The sequence below is a fragment of the Thermobia domestica genome, chromosome 13 (genome assembly GCF_964235325.1).
Source record: "Thermobia domestica chromosome 13, izTheDome1.hap1.1, whole genome shotgun sequence".
In the NCBI taxonomy this organism is placed as follows: Eukaryota; Metazoa; Arthropoda; class Insecta; order Zygentoma; family Lepismatidae; genus Thermobia; species Thermobia domestica.
This window is the reverse complement of record NC_137466.1, coordinates 48,967,634-48,987,637: the sequence shown is the minus strand read 5'-3', so window position 1 is coordinate 48,987,637 and position 20,004 is coordinate 48,967,634. Positions and strand designations below refer to the sequence as shown.

Below are 20,004 nucleotides of genomic sequence, written 5' to 3'. Positions count from 1 at the left end.
TGAAGAGTTAACAATGCTAAACTTAAATGTAGAATTGCATACAAGTGTATGAATCTATATAATGCATGTACGTCTAGAGAAAACGTACATGTCATGAAATAGTAAATAAAGCGATTGTGTCCAAGCGATTAAGCCACTAAACAATAGCTGAAATGCTGCTGCACACTATAGGGAAACAACAAACAAAAATATCAAACCCAACAGAATTATGAATACTTATTGAAATTAATATAAGCGAAATCTTCGTCATCATATAAGACACATTCCATTTTTGATTTATCCTTAAAGAAAAAATATCGTGTCTTATACGGCGGCAAATATGGTATGTCGCATTTTTACATAATCAGTTTTTTTTTATCATATTCTTTCCCAGAAAAGAGAAAGTTAGACATCTACAGACCACCATTGTTTCTCAGACATGCATTAGTGTACAAATGACACTTTACAATAAAATTTATCTACTGGAAACTGTAATACATCGTATCTTGAACTGATATCTTCTTCTTCCTTTTCCTAGAATTTTTTAAAATACTTACTGTATACAACAATCCTATGTATGTTGTCTCTATTTTCATATTTTACTATAACCAGACACTAATGTATTACGTACAGAAAAAAATATTTGAATTTACCTTGAGTTCGACTTCTCCACGAAGCTCTAGATCAAACGTACCAAAAGTGTCCAGCACTTCCTTTGTTACAGGGCTTACGTGTATTTTTAGTGCTATAAAGAAAAGAAGAACACATATAAATAATTTGTCATTTTTACTCTAGAAAAAGACAGTAATAACGTCAGAAATATCTTTTCATTCATTCACATATAGCTATATTTTATTACAAGATACAAGTGTAAAGGGTTTTTTAATGTCCAGATTACGAATGTAAATATGTTTGCGAATTTGGAAAATACGTTTCTGTGAAAAACACAACAATTTTACATCCATTTGTCTTCTTCCACGAGGAAAAAAAAAAAAACAAAAAACGAAAAACCTGTTCATCGGTTTGAATTCTCAAAGGCTCATCATTACAATTAACATAATAATAGTGTCACATAAGACAACGACTTCTTAAATTTTTGTAAAAAAAAAATTAAGGAAATACATAAAATCTTGAAGAAATAATCAAAACTATTCATTCTAGAACTAAAATAGAAGAAAACAATTATTTATAGTTGGTATATGCTCTTAAATTTAGAATTAAACAAGAACTTTAGGAAAACTAAAAATGGATCAAAAGATTGCGATCTTGGCCAATAATTAGTTTTTGGATCAGGGGCCACAAAATTTTTAAACGGCCCCTAAATCGAGTTTTCGTATTTTCTACGGAATAAGCACACAATACTGAGTTAAGTGAAAGTTTGGGTTTAGTTACACTATACGTTTAGTTATAGTCCAGATAGGGCCTATAAGGCCCACAAGAAAATATTTGATTGAAATATATTGGATCTTTTGATTAAAATAATAATAATAATAATAATAATAATAATAATAATAATAATAATAATAATAATAATAATAATAATAATAGAAAATAGATACGTGTTTACAGCAAAGAAAATAAATTCCAAAGCGAATGCAACAATCTCCTTTTAAAATTTATTATATACAGTATCTATGAAAGTCTTGAGTTTCTAGATGACTTAACAAAACGTTATTATTATTATTATTATTATTATTATTTAAAATTAGATAAATTATAGTACAGTACAAAAGAATTAAAAAACTGGAAATGTTTTTTTTTTGGATATGTGATAATAATGGTTACGAATAGTTCACTTTAAATAAATGCTAACGATAAATGAAAAAAAAAAAAAAAATCACCTACAAGAGTAGCATTTGACACACACACAAAACAATATTGGGTAAAAGTGCAGTGCAAGTTCATTGTAAAAAAATGACCTAATAAAAAGTAACAATAAAATGCTACTATATGAATATAACACCAAACGTGCACGTTGGTCTTTCCAAATCTGAAAAAGGTACTTTAAAGTTTAAGGGCTATTTTATTGACAATTAATCTCTTTCTGGTGTTTATGTGATGATTTGTTACTGCGATGAAGGTATATGGACACGACGAAACATTACACGTACCAAGGCAGTCTAAAAGTTCCTGGAATGTTATTGTAGTTTTGGCAGGCACTTATGATGTAATCACAATAAATCTTATACAGTACAGTCCTTTGGTGGCCTAATTATGAATATGACAAGTGTGAACAGGTGATAACAGGCAGTGTACGGGTAGTGTAGTTGAACGGAGTGTGTGGTAATCAGTTGGCCCAATTTTACAGATCAAGTAACGCGTAAACATGAAGTTCATGTGCAAATTGAGAAAATCTGCTTCAGATATCTGCTTTGATAGCCTTAAAACAATTTACGGGTACGGTGATAATGCTTTAAGGAAAAGCTGGTCTAAAATGTATCCGTTTCGCCATTGCAGAAGACGATCGAAACCAATGTGATGACTGAACTTCGGAAGATACCAAAAGAGGACAATCGTCTTTGTTTCCAGCTATGGCAGGAGAAGTAAAGTAAGTATGAATCTTCCGAAGATGTCTGTTTTGAAGGCGATTAAGTATATATGTAATGGTATTGTGGGAATAAAGAGCTGCAACAAAATTACGGGAACTTTTGGACTGCTCTGATATATATCATAGTAAAGGCTTCAGTTACGCTAATGAAGAATGCATTTCCTCTTCTTCAGGTTGTCCAAACATTTTCAAATTTACCAAGCACGACACTAATAGGATAAATATAAATAAATAAATAAACTTATATGAAAAGATGTTATCGAATTAGTTTCTACTAGCAAACCCGCACGTCCTGCGCAAGCGCTGGACCCTACTGTTGTCTGAATGATTGAATATGATACAAAGCTAAAAATATTTATGGCTAATAAAATAGTTTTAATAACACGTTAATAATATCTTTAATTAAGAATTTCTCGATAATTACTCGAATTTAAGACGTCCTCGAATCTAAGACGCACCCCGATTTCGCTGGGTTAAATTAAGGAAAAATACTAATATGTTCCCTTTTTACAATTACTAAAGCGCTCTTTGATATGGGTCAATTTCGGTTATTTTTATATATCCCTGTCCCCTTCCCATGTTGCGGGGCACGGCATAATAAAAATTATCCCAGCCCGAATGTTATGTATGTTGAAAACTTCATCGATATCAGTTGGGTGGTTCAAGAGTTAAGTTCTATTTATTTTTTAATCTCTCCTACCCCTACCCCTCTTCTAGGTTCTACCGTCAAACTAAATAAATAAATAAATAAATAAATAAAAACAAAAACTTTCCAGGCTCGAACATCATCTATGTTGAAAATTTAATCGAGATCGGTCAGGTGGTTCAAGAGTTATTAAGTTTTATTTATTTTCATATATTTACCCTCATTTCCTCCCCTCCCCTAAGTTCTACCATTAAAATGAAATAATAAAAAACTTCCCAGGTACGAACGTCATTTATGTTGAAAATTTGATCGAGGTTGGTCGTTTGGTTCAAGAGTTAATAAGTTTTTTTTTTTTTAAATAATTCTCCCTCCTCCCCCTTCCCTAAGTTCTACCGTCAAATTGAGTAGCTAAAAACACTCCCAGGCCAAAACTCTATCTACATCAAAAATTTGATCAAATCGATCGGGCGGTTCGAGAGATTAAGAGTCACAAACATAGTCACTTTTAATTTGGATCTGAAGTTTTTTGTTCACAGACACCGCTATTAATATATAGATTATGCATAAAATAAGGTTCTCTAATAAATAAACTCAGTTACTTTGGATGATCTAAGGTTTCTTATAATTGAACAATATATAAGCTTGACATTTTGTTGAAGAGGATGTGTACCTATAAAGTTACATCACAACATAAGAATATGTACCGACGGAATCATGTCGCCCATCAAGACTTTCTTTTACTTCTTCCGTTAAATAGTCCGATTGCCAATGTGTTTTAGTTTCGATACCTTTATGTTTCTTTACTTGTGTACATGAGAAAGAACATTTATGGGATTCGAAGTATCTGTTAATTCCAATTACTTTCAGTGTATTTCAGGATGACTTACCTTGTTTCTAATAATATTGCTCTTCTACTCAGAAATACTGTTAAGAGAAAACAGGAGAGTATAAGGATAGTATGTATTAACCGTTTGGAGATCCTATGGTACAATTTGTACCATACGGGTGTTTCATGGTACATTGCGTTATAACTCTCTTATTTGAGCTTTTTCGTCCGTTTTTTTTTTGTTTTTGTTTTTTTTTTTTGTTTTTCAAGTCCAGAGGCATTGTACGTATGGTTTCACACCTTCCTGCGTCGAGACATAGGAGGTGATGACGTCATAATTCTAAAATACATATTTTCTTTTATTAAGCCTATGTTCATTATTTTTTGGCGGGCTTATTTTTGCACCTAGAAGATTGAAGTTTTGCACAAACATTCAGTCCACCGAGTAGTATTTACCAGACTTTTTTTTCAGATTTCTGCATTAAAACAGGAGGAGGGGGGGTCCAGAGGAGCAAAAAGTTGAAAAAAGTGATATTTAGACCAAAAAATCCCTTTCTTCGGGATTTTTCGCCTTAGATACATGATGAAGACACGTGAGTCATACATTCTGAAAGGCAGTTCTATTCTGAAGAGAATGATTGGCGGATTATAGTCCTAGGGTAATTAGGGATGTCTCGGAATTTTTACAAAATATCCTTTTGTATACGGGAATAGGGTACATTGTTGGTATATATATTTTTTGGCGGGCTTACTTTTGCACCTAGAAGATTGAAATTGTGCATAAACATTCAGCCCACCCAGTAGTATTTATCAGATTTTTTTTCAAATCTCTGCGTTAAAGCAGGGGGGTCCAGAGGGGCTAAAAGTTGAAAAAAGGGATATTTAGACCAAAAAATCCCTTTTTTCGGGATTTTCCCGCCTTAGATACATGATGGAGACACATGAAGCATACTGTCTAAAAGGCAGTTCTATTCTGAAGAGAATGATTGGCGGATTATAGTCCTAGGGTAATTAGGGATGTCAGGAAATTTTTATCAAAATATACTTCTGTATAGGGGAATATGGGACATTGTCGGTATATATATTTTTTGGCGGGCTTATTTTTTCACCTAGAAGATTGAAATTGTGCACAAACATTCAGTCCACCGAGTAGTATTTAACAGATTTTTCAGATTACTGCGTTAAAACAGGGGGTCCAGAGGGGCTAAAAGTTAAAAAAGGGATATTTAGACCAAAAATTCCCTTTTTTCGGGATTTTCCCGCCTTAGATACATAATGGAGATATGTGAATGGTACCGTCTGAAAGGCAGTTCTATTCTGAAGAGAATGATTGGCGGATTATAGTCCTAGGGTAAATAGAGATGTCTCAGGAAATTTTTTACCTGAGATCATGGTGTTTTGCGGTAATTTCGGGCATTGTGGGAATTCTTGATAAAATTTCTCCCGCCCTTAGTATTCAAGATAGAAACTTGAAATTTGGCACACACATTCAGTATACCAAATACTATTTATCAGATTTTTTGAGATCTCTACGTTCACACAGGGCCGTTCCAGAGGGGCCCAAAGTGTGAAAAAATTTCCCCCCGAAATTTTCCCTTTGACATCATTTCTCCCTCTCCTGGTATATGGTATGAGCATGTAAGTGGTACCTTTTGAAAGCCAGCTCCATTCCGAAGAGAATGAGGTATGAACCGTGATCCTAGGGTAAATAGTGACGATGCAGTAGCTGCTTGACCGAAAGTCTAAAAAATACCCCCAAAACTCCGGATCCCTTAAGAGTTAAGAGCTTCAATTTAACATGTATCTTAAACATTTTTCATTATAAATTTCGGGTCTCTGAAGTATTTTGAAAAAAATGTCACAATAGTTTAATGTATATGACAGATTATGATGGAAGCTTTCATGGTATATTAAAGTTGTAACTTATTAAAACTTGAACGTGATGCATTTGACACATGGCAGAATAGTTTTATGTAAACGACAGATACATTACTGCAGCTGTACTGATGGAAGCTTTCATGGTATATTAAAGTTGTAACTTATTGAAACTTGAACGTGATGCATTTGACACATGGCAGAATAGTTTTATGTAAATGACAGATTCATTACTGCAGCTGTACTGATGGAAGCTTCATGGCATATTAAAGTTGTAACTTATTAAAACTTGAACGTGATGCATTTGACACATGGCAGAATAGTTTTATGTAAACGACAGATTCATTACTGCAGCTGTACTGATGGAAGCTTCATGGCATATTAAAGTGGTAACTTATTAAAACTTGAATGTGATGCATTTGGCATAATAATTAATTTCCTTATGGAGTTTTCGGTTCTTAATTCAATCATGATGATTCACTTCCATCGATATAGTTGCGTTGCGTTAAAACTATCTGTCGCTTATACTGATCTATTGTGTCTATTTTGCAAATGAGTTCACAGACTCATAGTGATGTATCAGAAATCCGGAGCTATAGACCAACTTCGTTACAAGGAAAGATACGGAAAAATAATGGAAAGAGGGGAAAGTTATTGGAAACACGTGATTTTCAATTTAAAATGTTGGAATTCCTTTGTGATCTCACCATACTAACAATACAGCTATGTTAGGAAACGGATTCGAAGTGTTCTAGGTTCCCCGAAATAACAATGTGTTCATTACCTTATCACTCCTGCGTGCCCTTCTATTCCGTTTGTACAGTCTGCTGAACTGGCAACGTTGCTTTTTTATTTACCACAGGGCGACTTACCAATGTGGGAAACTTTGATTTTTCATTTAACACAGCGAACCTTACCAGTGTGGAAAACGTTGCTTTTTCATTTAACACAGTGCGCCTTACCAATGTAGGAAACACTGCTTTTACATTTAACACAGGACTACTTACCGGTGTGGAAGACTATTCTTTTTCACTTAACACAGGATGCCTTACTTGTGTGGGACACGTTGCTTTTCCATTGAACACAGTGTGCCTTAGCAGTGTGGAAAAAGTTGCGTTTTGATTTAACACAGGGTGATGCATTTGGTATATAATGAAAAAATGTTAAATTGAATCTCTTAATTTGTACTAGCTGCACACAATCTTATTCCATCTTAAAGCAGGAAGGCGTTTTCTGCATAAACGTAGCAAATAAATTTAGTTTAATTTTCCTTTTAAAACTATTAAGCAATTAAAGTTTTATCGTTCACTTTTCAACCTCAAGAAAATTTAAGAATTTTTGCAGTCGTCCTTGATATACGATTTGATTTTTGTAAGATGGAAAAGCTTAATATTGTTCTAAAAATGTATGAATGCTATATATAGGTCCTCAAAAGTCCAATTTAAACCTCATCGAGGACCCAAATAGACCTTTTTCTGGCCTGAATAAACCACATGCATCTATCTATCTATATAATTTCCAAATACTCACATAATATCAAATAATAATGGTTCCATATGAGAAAGTTCTCATCAGTTTGACTAAAGAATGTAGATAGTAGTTAATTTTTTAATATCACGTGGTCTGAACTCTTTCGTTCATTTATATGCGAATAGTTTAGAAGAAATTGAAAACGAGAAGATGAACATTTAATAGAGACTGCTTTAGTGGAGAAATACGATGGGAAGGTAAAAAAAAAAATTCTGAAATAGCTTCTTCAGCCACTCAAATCAACTTCATTCCAATTTTCTCCTCTCTCTCTCTCTCTTTCTCTCATTTTTCCTGCGTTTGGCACGTGATGGAAAAGTCAATAACCGCCTTTCCTGGCCTTATTCTTTCTCTAAGACAACACAACAGACACCTCATGGATATTTTCAAAACGACCAGTGGTGCGGAAAGAGGAACAAGAAAAAAGCGTGAAGAAGGGTTGAATAATATGTATACCAAAAACAAAGAAAACATCTTTTTTTAATTTTTTTTCAGAAGACCAATTTTTCATCTGGTAGAAGGTCAAACGTTCACGGAAACTTTTTGTAAACATCTCGTTGCTAATTCTTTTCAAAGATTTCTCATCACTAAAAGAAACTGATGTCAGATAATTATTCACAAGTTGGATGCTGACGGTCTTTTTCAGGATAATTTAAAGGGTTTCTTTCTGCTGAAACAAAAATTCAATACATTCACTCTAAAAGAGTTAAGTTCCATCCCGGCTGTCTTAGGATTGTGTAAATTGTAAATTATCAAAATTTTGAGCTGGAAATATTGCTTGGTATTAGTTTGTAAAATATTATTAATGTGTGTACCAAATGTATGACGTAACAACTCACCGGTTGGAATTTAGCGTCCCTTTTCAGAACCGAAGCTATATGTGACGTGGATCTACAGTTTAAGATAGGATCCTAACCACCGTAAATGCAGTCAAATTTCACGGCTCTTCCACCGGGAATCAAATCCTGAACCTCATGCACCAAATTCACGCGCGCTAACCAGTAGATCAGCGGGCAGGGCGTAATATACTTATATATGTTTAACGTCAATTAACGAAATGTAGCTGAGGTATAGTGCAGAGGATGCTCCAAAGTCTTTAATTTTAGCGGGGCACGGGGGCTCAGTGGTACAACGTTTAAGTCTAGTGCGTGGGGTCCCTGGTTCGATCCAAGCTCGCACCAAGTGAACTTTGTGGTAGGCAAACACTGTGATCGTGAGTTCTCCTGTTTCCTCCCACTTTATTCATTTCACAATTGCATTTATTTATCATGATCATCGCCTTTAGTCTAGCGGTATAAGTTGACTTTTGCAAATCGAGACGAGACCGAGACTTACTCGAAAGAAGGACAGAGACCGAAACAGACACTTGTAATTCGATATGATACCTAGACGAGATTAAGTTCAGTCTCGAAAGTCTTGGTCTTGTCTCGATTATGGACAAAATATTACTGAAATTATATTTACTCAAAATTACATCGTCTTTAAGTTACATGTAAGAGGATGGTTGCAATCATAGGAGCATATACGGAAGAAAGCGAGACAATGAAATCTCTGATAACGTGATATAACGAAAGTGTTTTAAACGGCACCAATTTTGAGTTGAGCTTCAATATAGTTCATTCTTTTCCAGTCATTTTACGTAATTACTCAAAGAATATGTTGCCAACATATTCCGAAATCTAATTTCATAAGCAAACACACAAGACTTAACATCACAGCGTTAGTGTTTCATACAGTTCAAGACTTATCCACGGAAAGTATATATTAGGAAGAAAAGGCGAAGTTACATTCGCCAGCCTACACCTTATGCGTCACAACAATGTTGTCATCAGTAATGCCAATTTAGCCTATTTTTGGCTAAATCTAGCCTATTTGGAGAGACATTTAGCTATACAATCTACGAAATGCTTGTAGTCTTAAATATAGCTTATTGTATGAAACTCTTTTGATATTTTGTGCTTTTTTTTTATTAGCCGTTAAATTAATTCTAAAAATACTTTTTCTGTGAAAATACAGTGTAATTTTTTAAAATTAGTCCATTTGTCAGTATACATTATCGTATTAATTGATCTCTAGACAGAGGCTGTTTTATTACGCAACGAACACTTGTTTTTCATTCTTCTTCTCTCTCCCTACCTGCAGAATTACAACTAAACTTACTTTCGACTCAGAAAGAATTTTAATGTCGCTCCCGTAACGGCCCCGTTTGCTACTTTTTAATTATTTTAGTTTTCGCATTTCATTGCAAGAATGTCAATTTTCTAATACAAATTTAGTAAACTGTTCGGTTCTTCAATCTACAGAGACTGTTTTTGTTTATTAAAGGCAACAAATAGGATTTCTAATTAGCTTGAAAACTCTCAATGCAATCATGATGATTCATATGAGTGTATGGAGAAATAAGAAATGTTTATAAGGACTATGACCTGCCGAAAGAAGGGACAATGGTAACTACACAAACACAAACAAACAATCCACAATCCAACGATGGTGCATCAAGTTCAGCGCCTCGGCTAGCTGTGGCGTTATCGATGATGACTTATTTAAATTCAACTGATAATATGGCTGTTGACTTTCATAAACCAGATGAATTGTTGATGGTTTTTATTGTAATTTAAGATCATGTATGTTGCTTGTTAGTCTTCAGCGAATAAAATTCAACATTTCAAATTTTACTATAACTCACTTATAACCCTACACACACACAAAAAAAGAGGTTTAAAATCTACAATGTGGGTTAAAGGTTAGCAGTTCAAAATCTAGCCATTTTTGAGTTTTTTTTTTAAAAAAAGCTTATTTTTGAAGGCCATCTAGCCTTTTTTCTTTAGAGGTTGTTGGCAACACTGGTTGTTATATCTCAATTCTGTGATCACTTAGGCACATGCCAGATAGGCGCGTAGTATAGGGTGATCGCTTCTAAGCAAACTCTTGGGTGTCCCCTGGTTGGGTAACACCTAGGGAAGAAATTTAGAAGAGATTTATCCATACGGGCCTAAGTCTCTGAATCTATAAATTGTCAATAGTCGTTAATCATCTGTCATTCGTGGATAGTTACAAGTAGGGATGGGCACGAGCGAGTTCGAGCGAGTTTTCATTGAAACTCGACTCAACTTGAAACAGACATCTTTGAGCTCGACTCGAGAACTCGTCTCGAAAAATTTCATCCAACTCAACTCGAAACTCGACTCGAATTGGACTCAAGTTTCGAGTCGAGTCGAACCAAATCGAGCCAAATGCTGCGTGTAGTTTCAAGTACTTTCTTCAAGTATCCTACATAGACAATATAATTATTATCAATGATACTACTACTACTACTATAACATTATTATTATTATTATTATTATTATTATTATTATTATTATTATTATTATTATTATTATTATTATTATTATTATTATTATTATTATTATTATTATTATTATAAAACTAGTTGACTGCTGACCTCGGTATTCGTGAAGTCTAGGAGGCAAGGACATCGTTCACGAGGTTCTGGGTTTGAGTTCCGGAGGAGCAAGTATCCGGGTTCGAACCAAAAATCGTTAAAAGTTAGAGGGCACCGACCCCACATATTCAAAACTGCTTGGTCTGGGTTTAGGGTTCTCAACGGCTCGAGCGGCTCGGCTCACAGCTCATTCATCCTATCGAGCCGAGCCAACAGCTCACCCACCCAAACCGACACGAGCTGAAACAAACCGAGCTGATGGCTAACCCCAACTGAGCCGGCTCGAGATGATGGCTCATCTGAGCTTAGTCGGTGCCTCATCTTAACCAAGCCGGCTTGAGCTGTTCGCTCAGTTGAACCGATTTAAGCCGGTTAACATCCCTACACGGATTGAGCTTCTGCTTCGGCTCAAAACTTTCACCGTGTAGATCTGTCTTGGTGGTGAGAACTACAGTATATACTTATGTTAGTGCTCACGACTTTTGAGGCTGTCTCGTTATAAAAATCCATTGTCGTCTTGTTAATCGAGACGAGGTGAGATGCGAGCAATGACTCACCTCATGAGCAACACTAAAAATATTCCACATTACTGCTTACATTTGTCATAGCTTTCGCTTCCCAGTCTAATCAGGCAATGATTTCAAAACGAGTTCAAACGAGCTAAACGAGCGAGCCATTTTTCAAACTCGACTCGACTCGAAACTGGACCTCAAAACAGTGACTCGACTCGAATTCGCTTCGAGTTTCGAGTCGAGTCGAGTTTTAGCTCGACTCGTGCCCATCCCTAGTTACAAGAAAAGAGTAAGCAAATGTCAGCCATCGGTAAAGTATGAAGCACTGCCAATAGTAGTGTACGAACAAAAGTAGCCAATGTGCTGAATGCAATGTACAAAGAGCGGTTTATAATGATAATCAGTGGCGTATTTAAGAGTGGCTTCTGGGCTTAAGCCCCCCGAAATCTTACTACAGTAAAGTAAATGAAATATCTTGCAGAATTTTCACATTTCCAGGCAAAGCCCCCCTCCCGAAAGTCAGCAAAAAATCCCGAAACAAAATCGTAAATACGCCACTGATGATAATATATAATGAAAATGACAGAGCAGAAATGAAAGATCATACATGTAATAGAACTACGAAATATAAACTCTTTTGTCAAACAATATATTATATATTTCCGTGTATTCCATAGCTTTAACTGAGCCAGGACTTTTAGTGGTATCAAACACGGGGCCATATACACTAAACATGAACGTGCAAAAAGTCGGTCACTAACTATACACTTGTTTTAATATTTACTATTGTTGTGTTTTTGTAAGCAAACCTAGGATTTTGAAATAGTACATGGTTCTAAGGGGATACCAGCTTAGAGACAATTAACCATCAAAATCCAGTCAAGAGCTCACGCGTGGCCAATTGATTAACATCCTTTTCTTCAATATGAAAGAGTAAGGTTCCATTCAGGATGGAAAACCTCGTCATTTGGATCCCATACAATCATGTCTCATATAGAGTAGATGCTAAATAAGGTTTTAAGTAACAAACAAATTAAATGTCAATTTGCGCAGAAGAGATAAAGATAACGAAAGTGAAACCATATAACAGATAAGTATAGGTTACATTAAAAAAGGAAGTTTTGCTGCTTCTGAATCTTAGCATTTTGGATCAGTTGCAAATTATTTTCAAATTACCTTTTTTCTATACTTAAATACAATTATTTATAAAACAAAATAGTTGTAAGAATGGCATTTGTGAAAGGTAAGACTCTTTCACTTTGAAAGGTAAGTATATCTTTCCCTTACACAGCACGGAATAAACGCCTCAAACAAATAGTTTACACAAACTACATTAACATTTCCAATTGTACCAGTTAATCAAAGTACTTCTGACTTTCAATGTTGAGAAAACAAACTATACATCTCTTGCACGGGGAGAAGAGAAAATCTGGAATAGCCCTTCAAAAATGTAACCCATAAACGTAGGAGTTGTGCTTCGTTGTAGGTTTCGACTGTAATTAACGACTGTCTTGCTGTCGTACATAGTTTCTAGTGGTTTCCATTATTTTCTGGAATATGTCCAGAGCCTGAAGCAAAGCTATTGCGTAGCCACAAGTAGTGATAAGTGGAGGACTCAGGTAAGTAACCAGAGACAAAGGTATGCATAATGGTAATTACACCAAAGATAAATTGCACTCTGTTTATGAGTAGGTCTACCAGCAAGGTGACATAAAGTGAAGTAGTTTCTATATACTTGTCAGTGTGTTATTGCTATGCAATTTATGTAATCCATCTAGAAGACAACATTCAAATGCTTTATTAGACATGAGAAGAGAATGTATTGTTCTTTGGTTCAACAGTAATACTTAAAAGGCAACACGAAGTGTATATATGAAGTGGGAGGCAAAGTGAATATACATATGAGTTAAAGCGAATAACATAATTTACAGCCAGTTGAAAACAGAAAATGTTCGACCCAGCTTATTACATCAGTAGTGGAAGAAGAGAAGGACCTTAATCTTAATGCTTAATATCTCTGTGTTGTTATGTCAACGAGAGAAGAAAATAAAATAAAGAATTTTGCTAAAAAAAAAAAAAAAAAAAATCAAGAGGTAAAATTTTCAAAATCTGTTCCTACTATTTCGTAGAATGTCTGCGAACGTACCATGAATGGTTGAGTTCAGCCGATTTTGAGTTTAACGTCCCTTTCAGCAGCGAGGCTATATGAGACGTGCCTACTGATTAACGTGGAATCCGAACCACATGAGCTCTCACCGGGATCGAACCAGGGGTGGCACCATGGATGGATGGCGTGGGATCTTACTTTTGCTATCACTAGGGCTCGGAAGTTGAAGACCTAAAAATTACCTAAAAAGGACCTATAAAGAGACCTAAAATATCTGAAAAAGGACCTAAAAATAAAGATCCAAATTAATTAGAATTACTGCATATATTTAATGGATATAATGCTCAAGAAATACAAGCTTCTTGTAGGCTAATGGCCTGTCCTTCTTCCACAAACTGAAGTAAAAACTAAAATAAGAAAACTTCCCCACCCTCACTCCTCCTTGCATAAGGACATTGTTACGCCTCCTTATCTGACTTGTGATTGTTGCAGATCTGGTCTTATCAGTCCAGTCGTTTAAGAATGTCTTATCTATTGAATTTTCTTTACTAAAAAGAAGGAGCCTTATACAGAGCCGTTTTGACGTATGATTAGCGTCATACTAAAGGCTCGACTACTGTAGGAAACATGTTAGTCTAGCTCTTTAGTATGACTAATCACGCGTCAAAACGACTCTGCATAAGGCCCAAGGTGTTTACAAGGTGGTAATGGTTCGAGTTAATGACCAGTAAATTTATTGTCGAAGGATAAAGGAAAAAAAAAGACGTTAAGACCTATTAAAAGGTTTTAAAAAGACCAATAAACAAACAAACAAAAAAAAAGCGCCTAAAAAGGTAAAAAAAATGGACAAATAAAATCCACCATTTTCTAGCCTACAATGACTCAAAATCAATATATATTATGGTAAGCCTCGTCTTCGGGCACTCGTAAAAAAGAGGATTTTTCCTCAACTTCCGGGTCCTAGTTATCACGTTTGGAAGTACAGGGCGCGCTCGGTAGTTCAACACCTAGGGCCCCTAGGGGCTAGCAAGGTGTTGGAGCTACCAAAAATATTGAACTACTGGATATACTGTTAAAAAAAAACTGGGGACGGTTAGATTGAGTGTAAATACGTAATAAAACGGCATTTACTGTAGGTACTGTACCTAAAAAAGCATTTACTGGTAAAAATTTAAGTTAAATATAGAATCACATTTTTCAATCAAAATCATATACAGTACAGTTCAAACAAAGAAATTCAACAATGCACGCTTTAAATTGCTCGCTTGCGTCGCGTCGTCCGGCTCTGCGGGGAAATAGAGGGGAGAAGATAGAGAGTTTACATCTACAGCACAATGCTGCGGTAGCGCCTTCTGTCAGGTGTGTTTGTCAACAGCGCGTTGAACTACTGGGCGGCTGAACTTCAGTCTGCGCATTTGGAGTACAGAGTAATCTGCTAGCCATTTCGCCAAATGTCGAACTACCAAAATGGTGGCTGCAAAACTGTTGAACTGTAGAGCAGGCCCTGTGCGTCAGTAAAATACTCAAAAATGTTGATATATTGGGCTTGTTGCAGTATCGAATGTTGAACTACCGAGCGCACCTTGCAATCGTAACTGCACCGTTCATATGCTGTAAAAACAGTATTTACTTTATGGCAATGTGGGGCAAAGATAATTTTAGAAGGGGCAAAGCGAATAGTGATTTACAGGTTCGTCCGTAAAGTAATAAGACTGGATCTGATAAAAAAGAATGAATTGATCCGATCAGTATATATTGTTAAAATTCTTCAAAATAATCTGCTTGGGCACCGATACTCAGTTGCCGTAACTCTTTCAGAGACTCTGTGACAACCCGTTGGATGGCAGAAACATCGTCGAAACGATGACCTTTCAAGCTTCTTAACCTTTGGGAAGAGAAAAATGTCTGCTGGGCTTACATTGGGCTTCTATGGTGGCTGCGGCAAGGTTGCAACTCTTATCCGGGCCTGGTAGGCGGTAACAACAAATGCGGTGTAGGCTATTATTTTACGCCGCTGTTTTGCACATTTTGAGGTCTTCGTTGATTAATCTTACACCCATTCATTGCCTCAGATTGTTGAAACGAAAATTGTCCATGTCTCTACGTGCAGAGGAACCAACGAGTATCCCTGTCAAGAGATATCTACAACAGAAGAGTGCGAAGAATTATAGCAAGTCTACTAAGTTTACCGAAGTAGGTACTAGTGCACCTTCCGTGAAGGACCTACCAGAGGAAAGAAGAAATTGTACCGATCAAGGTATTTCCGCAAGAAGAAACGTTTTGCTGTTGCTACAGATATATCATGTACATGTTGAATCTCACACATATTTAAAGAAACCTTCCAAAATGCTCAGAAGACAAACTGCGACTGTACTTACCAGTGTAAGTTCTATCGTGAATATTATTCAGATCCACTAACCGAAGACTGGATTCAATGTTGTATTTGTCTCTCATAGTTTCACGAAAACTGCGCTGATTATGAGGGACAAACTTTACATTTGTGATCTGCGCATACCAAGCGTGTGTATATTCTAACGAGGAAACTGTCTCAAGTGTAAACAACCGATTTGGCTGGGGTCCGGATGTGTGTTACGGGAGACCAAAGTAGGAGACACGTATTTTGGCGTTTGGACCTATACGCAGAAATTTCCGAAATACGGGGCCCCAAAGTGGCCCTACATGCTATAACTAGGAAGCGAATGACGTTACTTGTACACAACCGATTTGGCTGGGGTCCGGATATGTGTTACGGAAGACCAAAGTAGGAGGCACGTATTTTGACGTTTGGGCCAATACGCAGAAATTCCCGAAATATGAGGCCCCAAAGTGGCCCTACATGCTATAACTAGGAAGCGAATGGCATTTCGGTTTTATGAAATTTCACTTTTTTCAAAAACCGATTTCGACAGCACTAGTACATACTAGCTGAAATGTCCCTTTTTTTGCTGGAGAAGAATAGGTTTAGTGAAAGTATTAAACCCCTTCGCCCCTTAGAATACGTATTTCAACGAAAGTGTAATGATAAAAACTTTAAAACCCTTAGGGTAATCTATTTTAGGCATAAATGTTCTTAAGATATGTCCTTTAATAAAAAGTGGCATGATATATAAAAAAGTAGACTTGTTCCAAAATTCATTTCAAACAAGTCAGTCTCTTTCTCGTGATGCGTTCAAACCAACACATAACGTAAATTTTAATATGCGAAAAATATAGAAAATGCACCCTCTTCTCCCTTTAAAACTGAAAATTTTGAAAGCGCTGGGAACATGCACCTGATTATTTTAAAGAGGACGTTCCATACTCAGTTTCATGTTACTAGCTTTGAGGAGCTCGTAACATATTCTGCATAAATTTTAACCCCCACATATCTCCCTTTCAACATGCCCTTGAATCAAAGTGACATGATAAAAACCAAGTTCGAGGTAGGGACGAACTATATATCAAAATTCGTTTTAAAAGTTCAGTCGTTCTTTCGTGATTCGATCATCCAAATGATAAATTTCATTTGTATATATATATTAGATATACATACAAAATACAAATATGACATTGACTTGCGGTATTTAGCAAATTTCATCCCGAAGAGGCAGAAAATTCCCGTTATTATTCTGTTTAAAATCTCCTGTCGTCGCGAATATATAAAACTATAATTATGTTTTACTGTATGGTTGCGAAACATGGTTCCTTATTCTGAGGGGAAAACATAGACAAAGTATTTGGGAATAAAATCCTGAGATGAATATTCGGACTCAAGAGGAACAGAAATAGTAAAAGGCGAAAACTTCATAACGAGGAACTACATAACTTATACAGTTTACCAAACAATGGTAGGGTCATCGAGTATAGGAGGTTTAGGTGGGCAGGTCATGTAGCGAGGATAGAAGAAAGTAGGAACGCTTTCAAAGTGAAGACCAATCGGAAAAAAGACCATTAGGAAGACCTAGACGCAGATGGGAGGACGATGGCTCTTGCAGAAACTGGATCCAGTTGGCCAAGGATAGAAGCCAATGGAGAGATTTTGTGCACGCGGTATTGAATCTCCGGGGTCCATAGGCCATGGAGTTAATTAGTTAGTTAGTTAGAGGTAGGAAGCTAGGATTAAACCATTATTCTACGTTCCTTTAGAACCGCTGGGCGCAAAGACACAAATTTCGTTATGTTCTGGCATTTTGATTCGCAAATAGCGGGTATCTCTCACATAAACGAACCCTGATGAAGGAAATTTAAACTGAAAAGTAAGGAAGACGAATTTTCTACCATAGAATTCTGTGAGATATATATGGAATTTATTTTTACATATAGATAAACAGAACACAAACATCATATTCGTTTGAAAGAATGTAGAAAATTATACTCCAAAACGTAGCGAAAGCAGGATTTAAATATCGTTATATGGTTTCTTTTAGAATCATTGAATATAAAGACACAAAATTTGGTATATGAAATACAGCATGAACATTTTATCTACTTTAAATCCCACTTCGTTCTATAGAGTTGAATAATCACAACGCATATTCAAAACATTTTTATTGATCTCCTTCTTATATAAGACAATCATCTATACGTATAAACATTCATTCGACAACCACAATATAGCCTAGCAACAACATAAACTTTATGAACTATTATTATATTTTCTTTTTGTTTCTCAATGTTTTGTATAAAACAAAATTATTCCTTTCCTTTTTCCTTTTTTGTGTTCCATAAATTATATAACATTCATGGCCAAATGTAAATTAATTGATAAGAGAATCGTTATGTAAATGGCTTTCAAACCCAATCATCTTATATGGTTTACAGTATGCCGCGCACCACCAAGTATTGTTTGATAATTATTCCAAAGATGTATATCAGTGTTTAGAGTAGGGATGGCCAATTCCGGAATTTTTACTTTCCGGAATCCGGAAAGTAAAATCGGAAAATTCCGGAATTCGGAAAAATTCCGGATTTCGGAAAAATCCCGGAATTCAGAAAAATTCCGGATTTCGGAAAAATTCCGGAATTCAGAAAAATTCCGGATTTCGGAAAAAATCCGGAATTCAGAAAAAATCCGGATTTCGGAAAAATTCCGGAATTGAGAAAAAGTCCGGAATTCGGAAAAAATATTTTTTTCTTTTTGTAATCCTAAGAATTTTGTTCAAATGCAAACGAACAAATTTCCTTTTTGTAATCCTAAGAATGTATGATGCAAGTTAAGCTGAAACTTACATCCTAAAGTATACACTACTCAATCTTCCCATGGTTAATGAGATGTAGTCCAAAAGTACGATGTACTCCTAATATGTAATTTTTGTTTTACTGTGATATTGTCCAGAGGTAGAATAATACATATATCACACTGAGATAAACAACTTGACATAATGAAGATGTTATCATAAGTAGTTTTCCAGAAAATCGTGAGAAACGAATTTTTATGATGTTAAAATATGCGTTGGTTGTTGCCAGTGTGATGCAATTGATAACTTTTATGCTGGAATAGTCTTATTATTATTATTATTATTATTATTATTATTATTATTATTATTATTATTATTATTATTATTATTATTATTATTATTAATCGTTTATGTACTGTAAAAGAAAAATATGAACCGTTAAGTAGTAGATTTTATCTGTTGTTTTTTGATATCTTCTAACAGTAATAACAAACTGCTTGTAAATACGCAATGATTATCAAGGACAATGGCATATTAATGTAAGGACTACTCTGCAGACTAGCAATAAATAATAAACAATAAACAATAACAGATAAACAATAGTTGCAAAAAAAAAAAAAAAAGTAACTAACTTGGGCATGTCAGAATGTTCGCGAGAATATAAGGACGCATTGAGACTCTAGCAAAGATACTCAAAGGGCCGTACGATGGAGGTATTAACGCTAATGTTAATGGCACTAATGAGCACTTACTTGCTCTAACGGTTATCCTCATTTTTGAGATGATTCTTAGAAGCGGGCGTGTTGGCATGCAGTTAGAAGACATATCCATTATTTAAAAAGCACACGTTATCTGTGGAGTACTAACGATTTGTGGCTATCGAACACTAACATAGCACTAGCGACGTTTAAAGTCGAAATTGGAGTCTGACATAAGTGGCTTGTCAACTTCACGGACATTATATTTTCCTTGAATGCGAGAATTTTGCGCCCGGGAAATTTGCGCCCTACCAAAAAAATAGGAAAAAATGCGCTCGCAATATATTTGCACTGGGATGATTGCGCCCTACCGCAAAAAGAGGGGAAAATGCGCCGGCTATATATTTGCACTGGGATGTTAGCGCCCTACAATTCAACTTATTTTTGTATTGTGTAAAGTAACTTCCACTCACACTTGAACTAGGCTTGCCTCTCATCGTCTCAGTGAGTTACTCCATCCGTTATAATATTCCGAACAAATGAAAAAAAATGCAATTTTAGTTCACTAAAGGGCAATCCATACAAATACAATTTTTCACTATACTACAAAATTTACAATAAAAGTATAAATGACTGATATATAATTATTTATTAAAATATTCAAAGAGTATAATTTAATTTACAAAAG

The 20,004-nt window shown here is 35.4% G+C and overlaps 1 protein-coding gene across 3 annotated transcripts in view; it reads right to left on the bottom strand.

Annotated features, from left to right (window-relative positions):
* The window catches only part of LOC145668129 (atrial natriuretic peptide receptor 1), a 2,711,550-nt gene that overhangs the window by 3,860 nt on the left and 2,687,686 nt on the right, over positions 1-20,004 (bottom strand). For all 3 annotated transcript variants that reach the window (XM_081735691.1, XM_081735693.1, XM_081735692.1), the window contains one exon: positions 633-724. In XM_081735691.1, the coding sequence (XP_081591817.1) occupies positions 633-724 (92 nt within the window). The remainder of the gene's footprint in view (positions 1-632; positions 725-20,004) is intronic.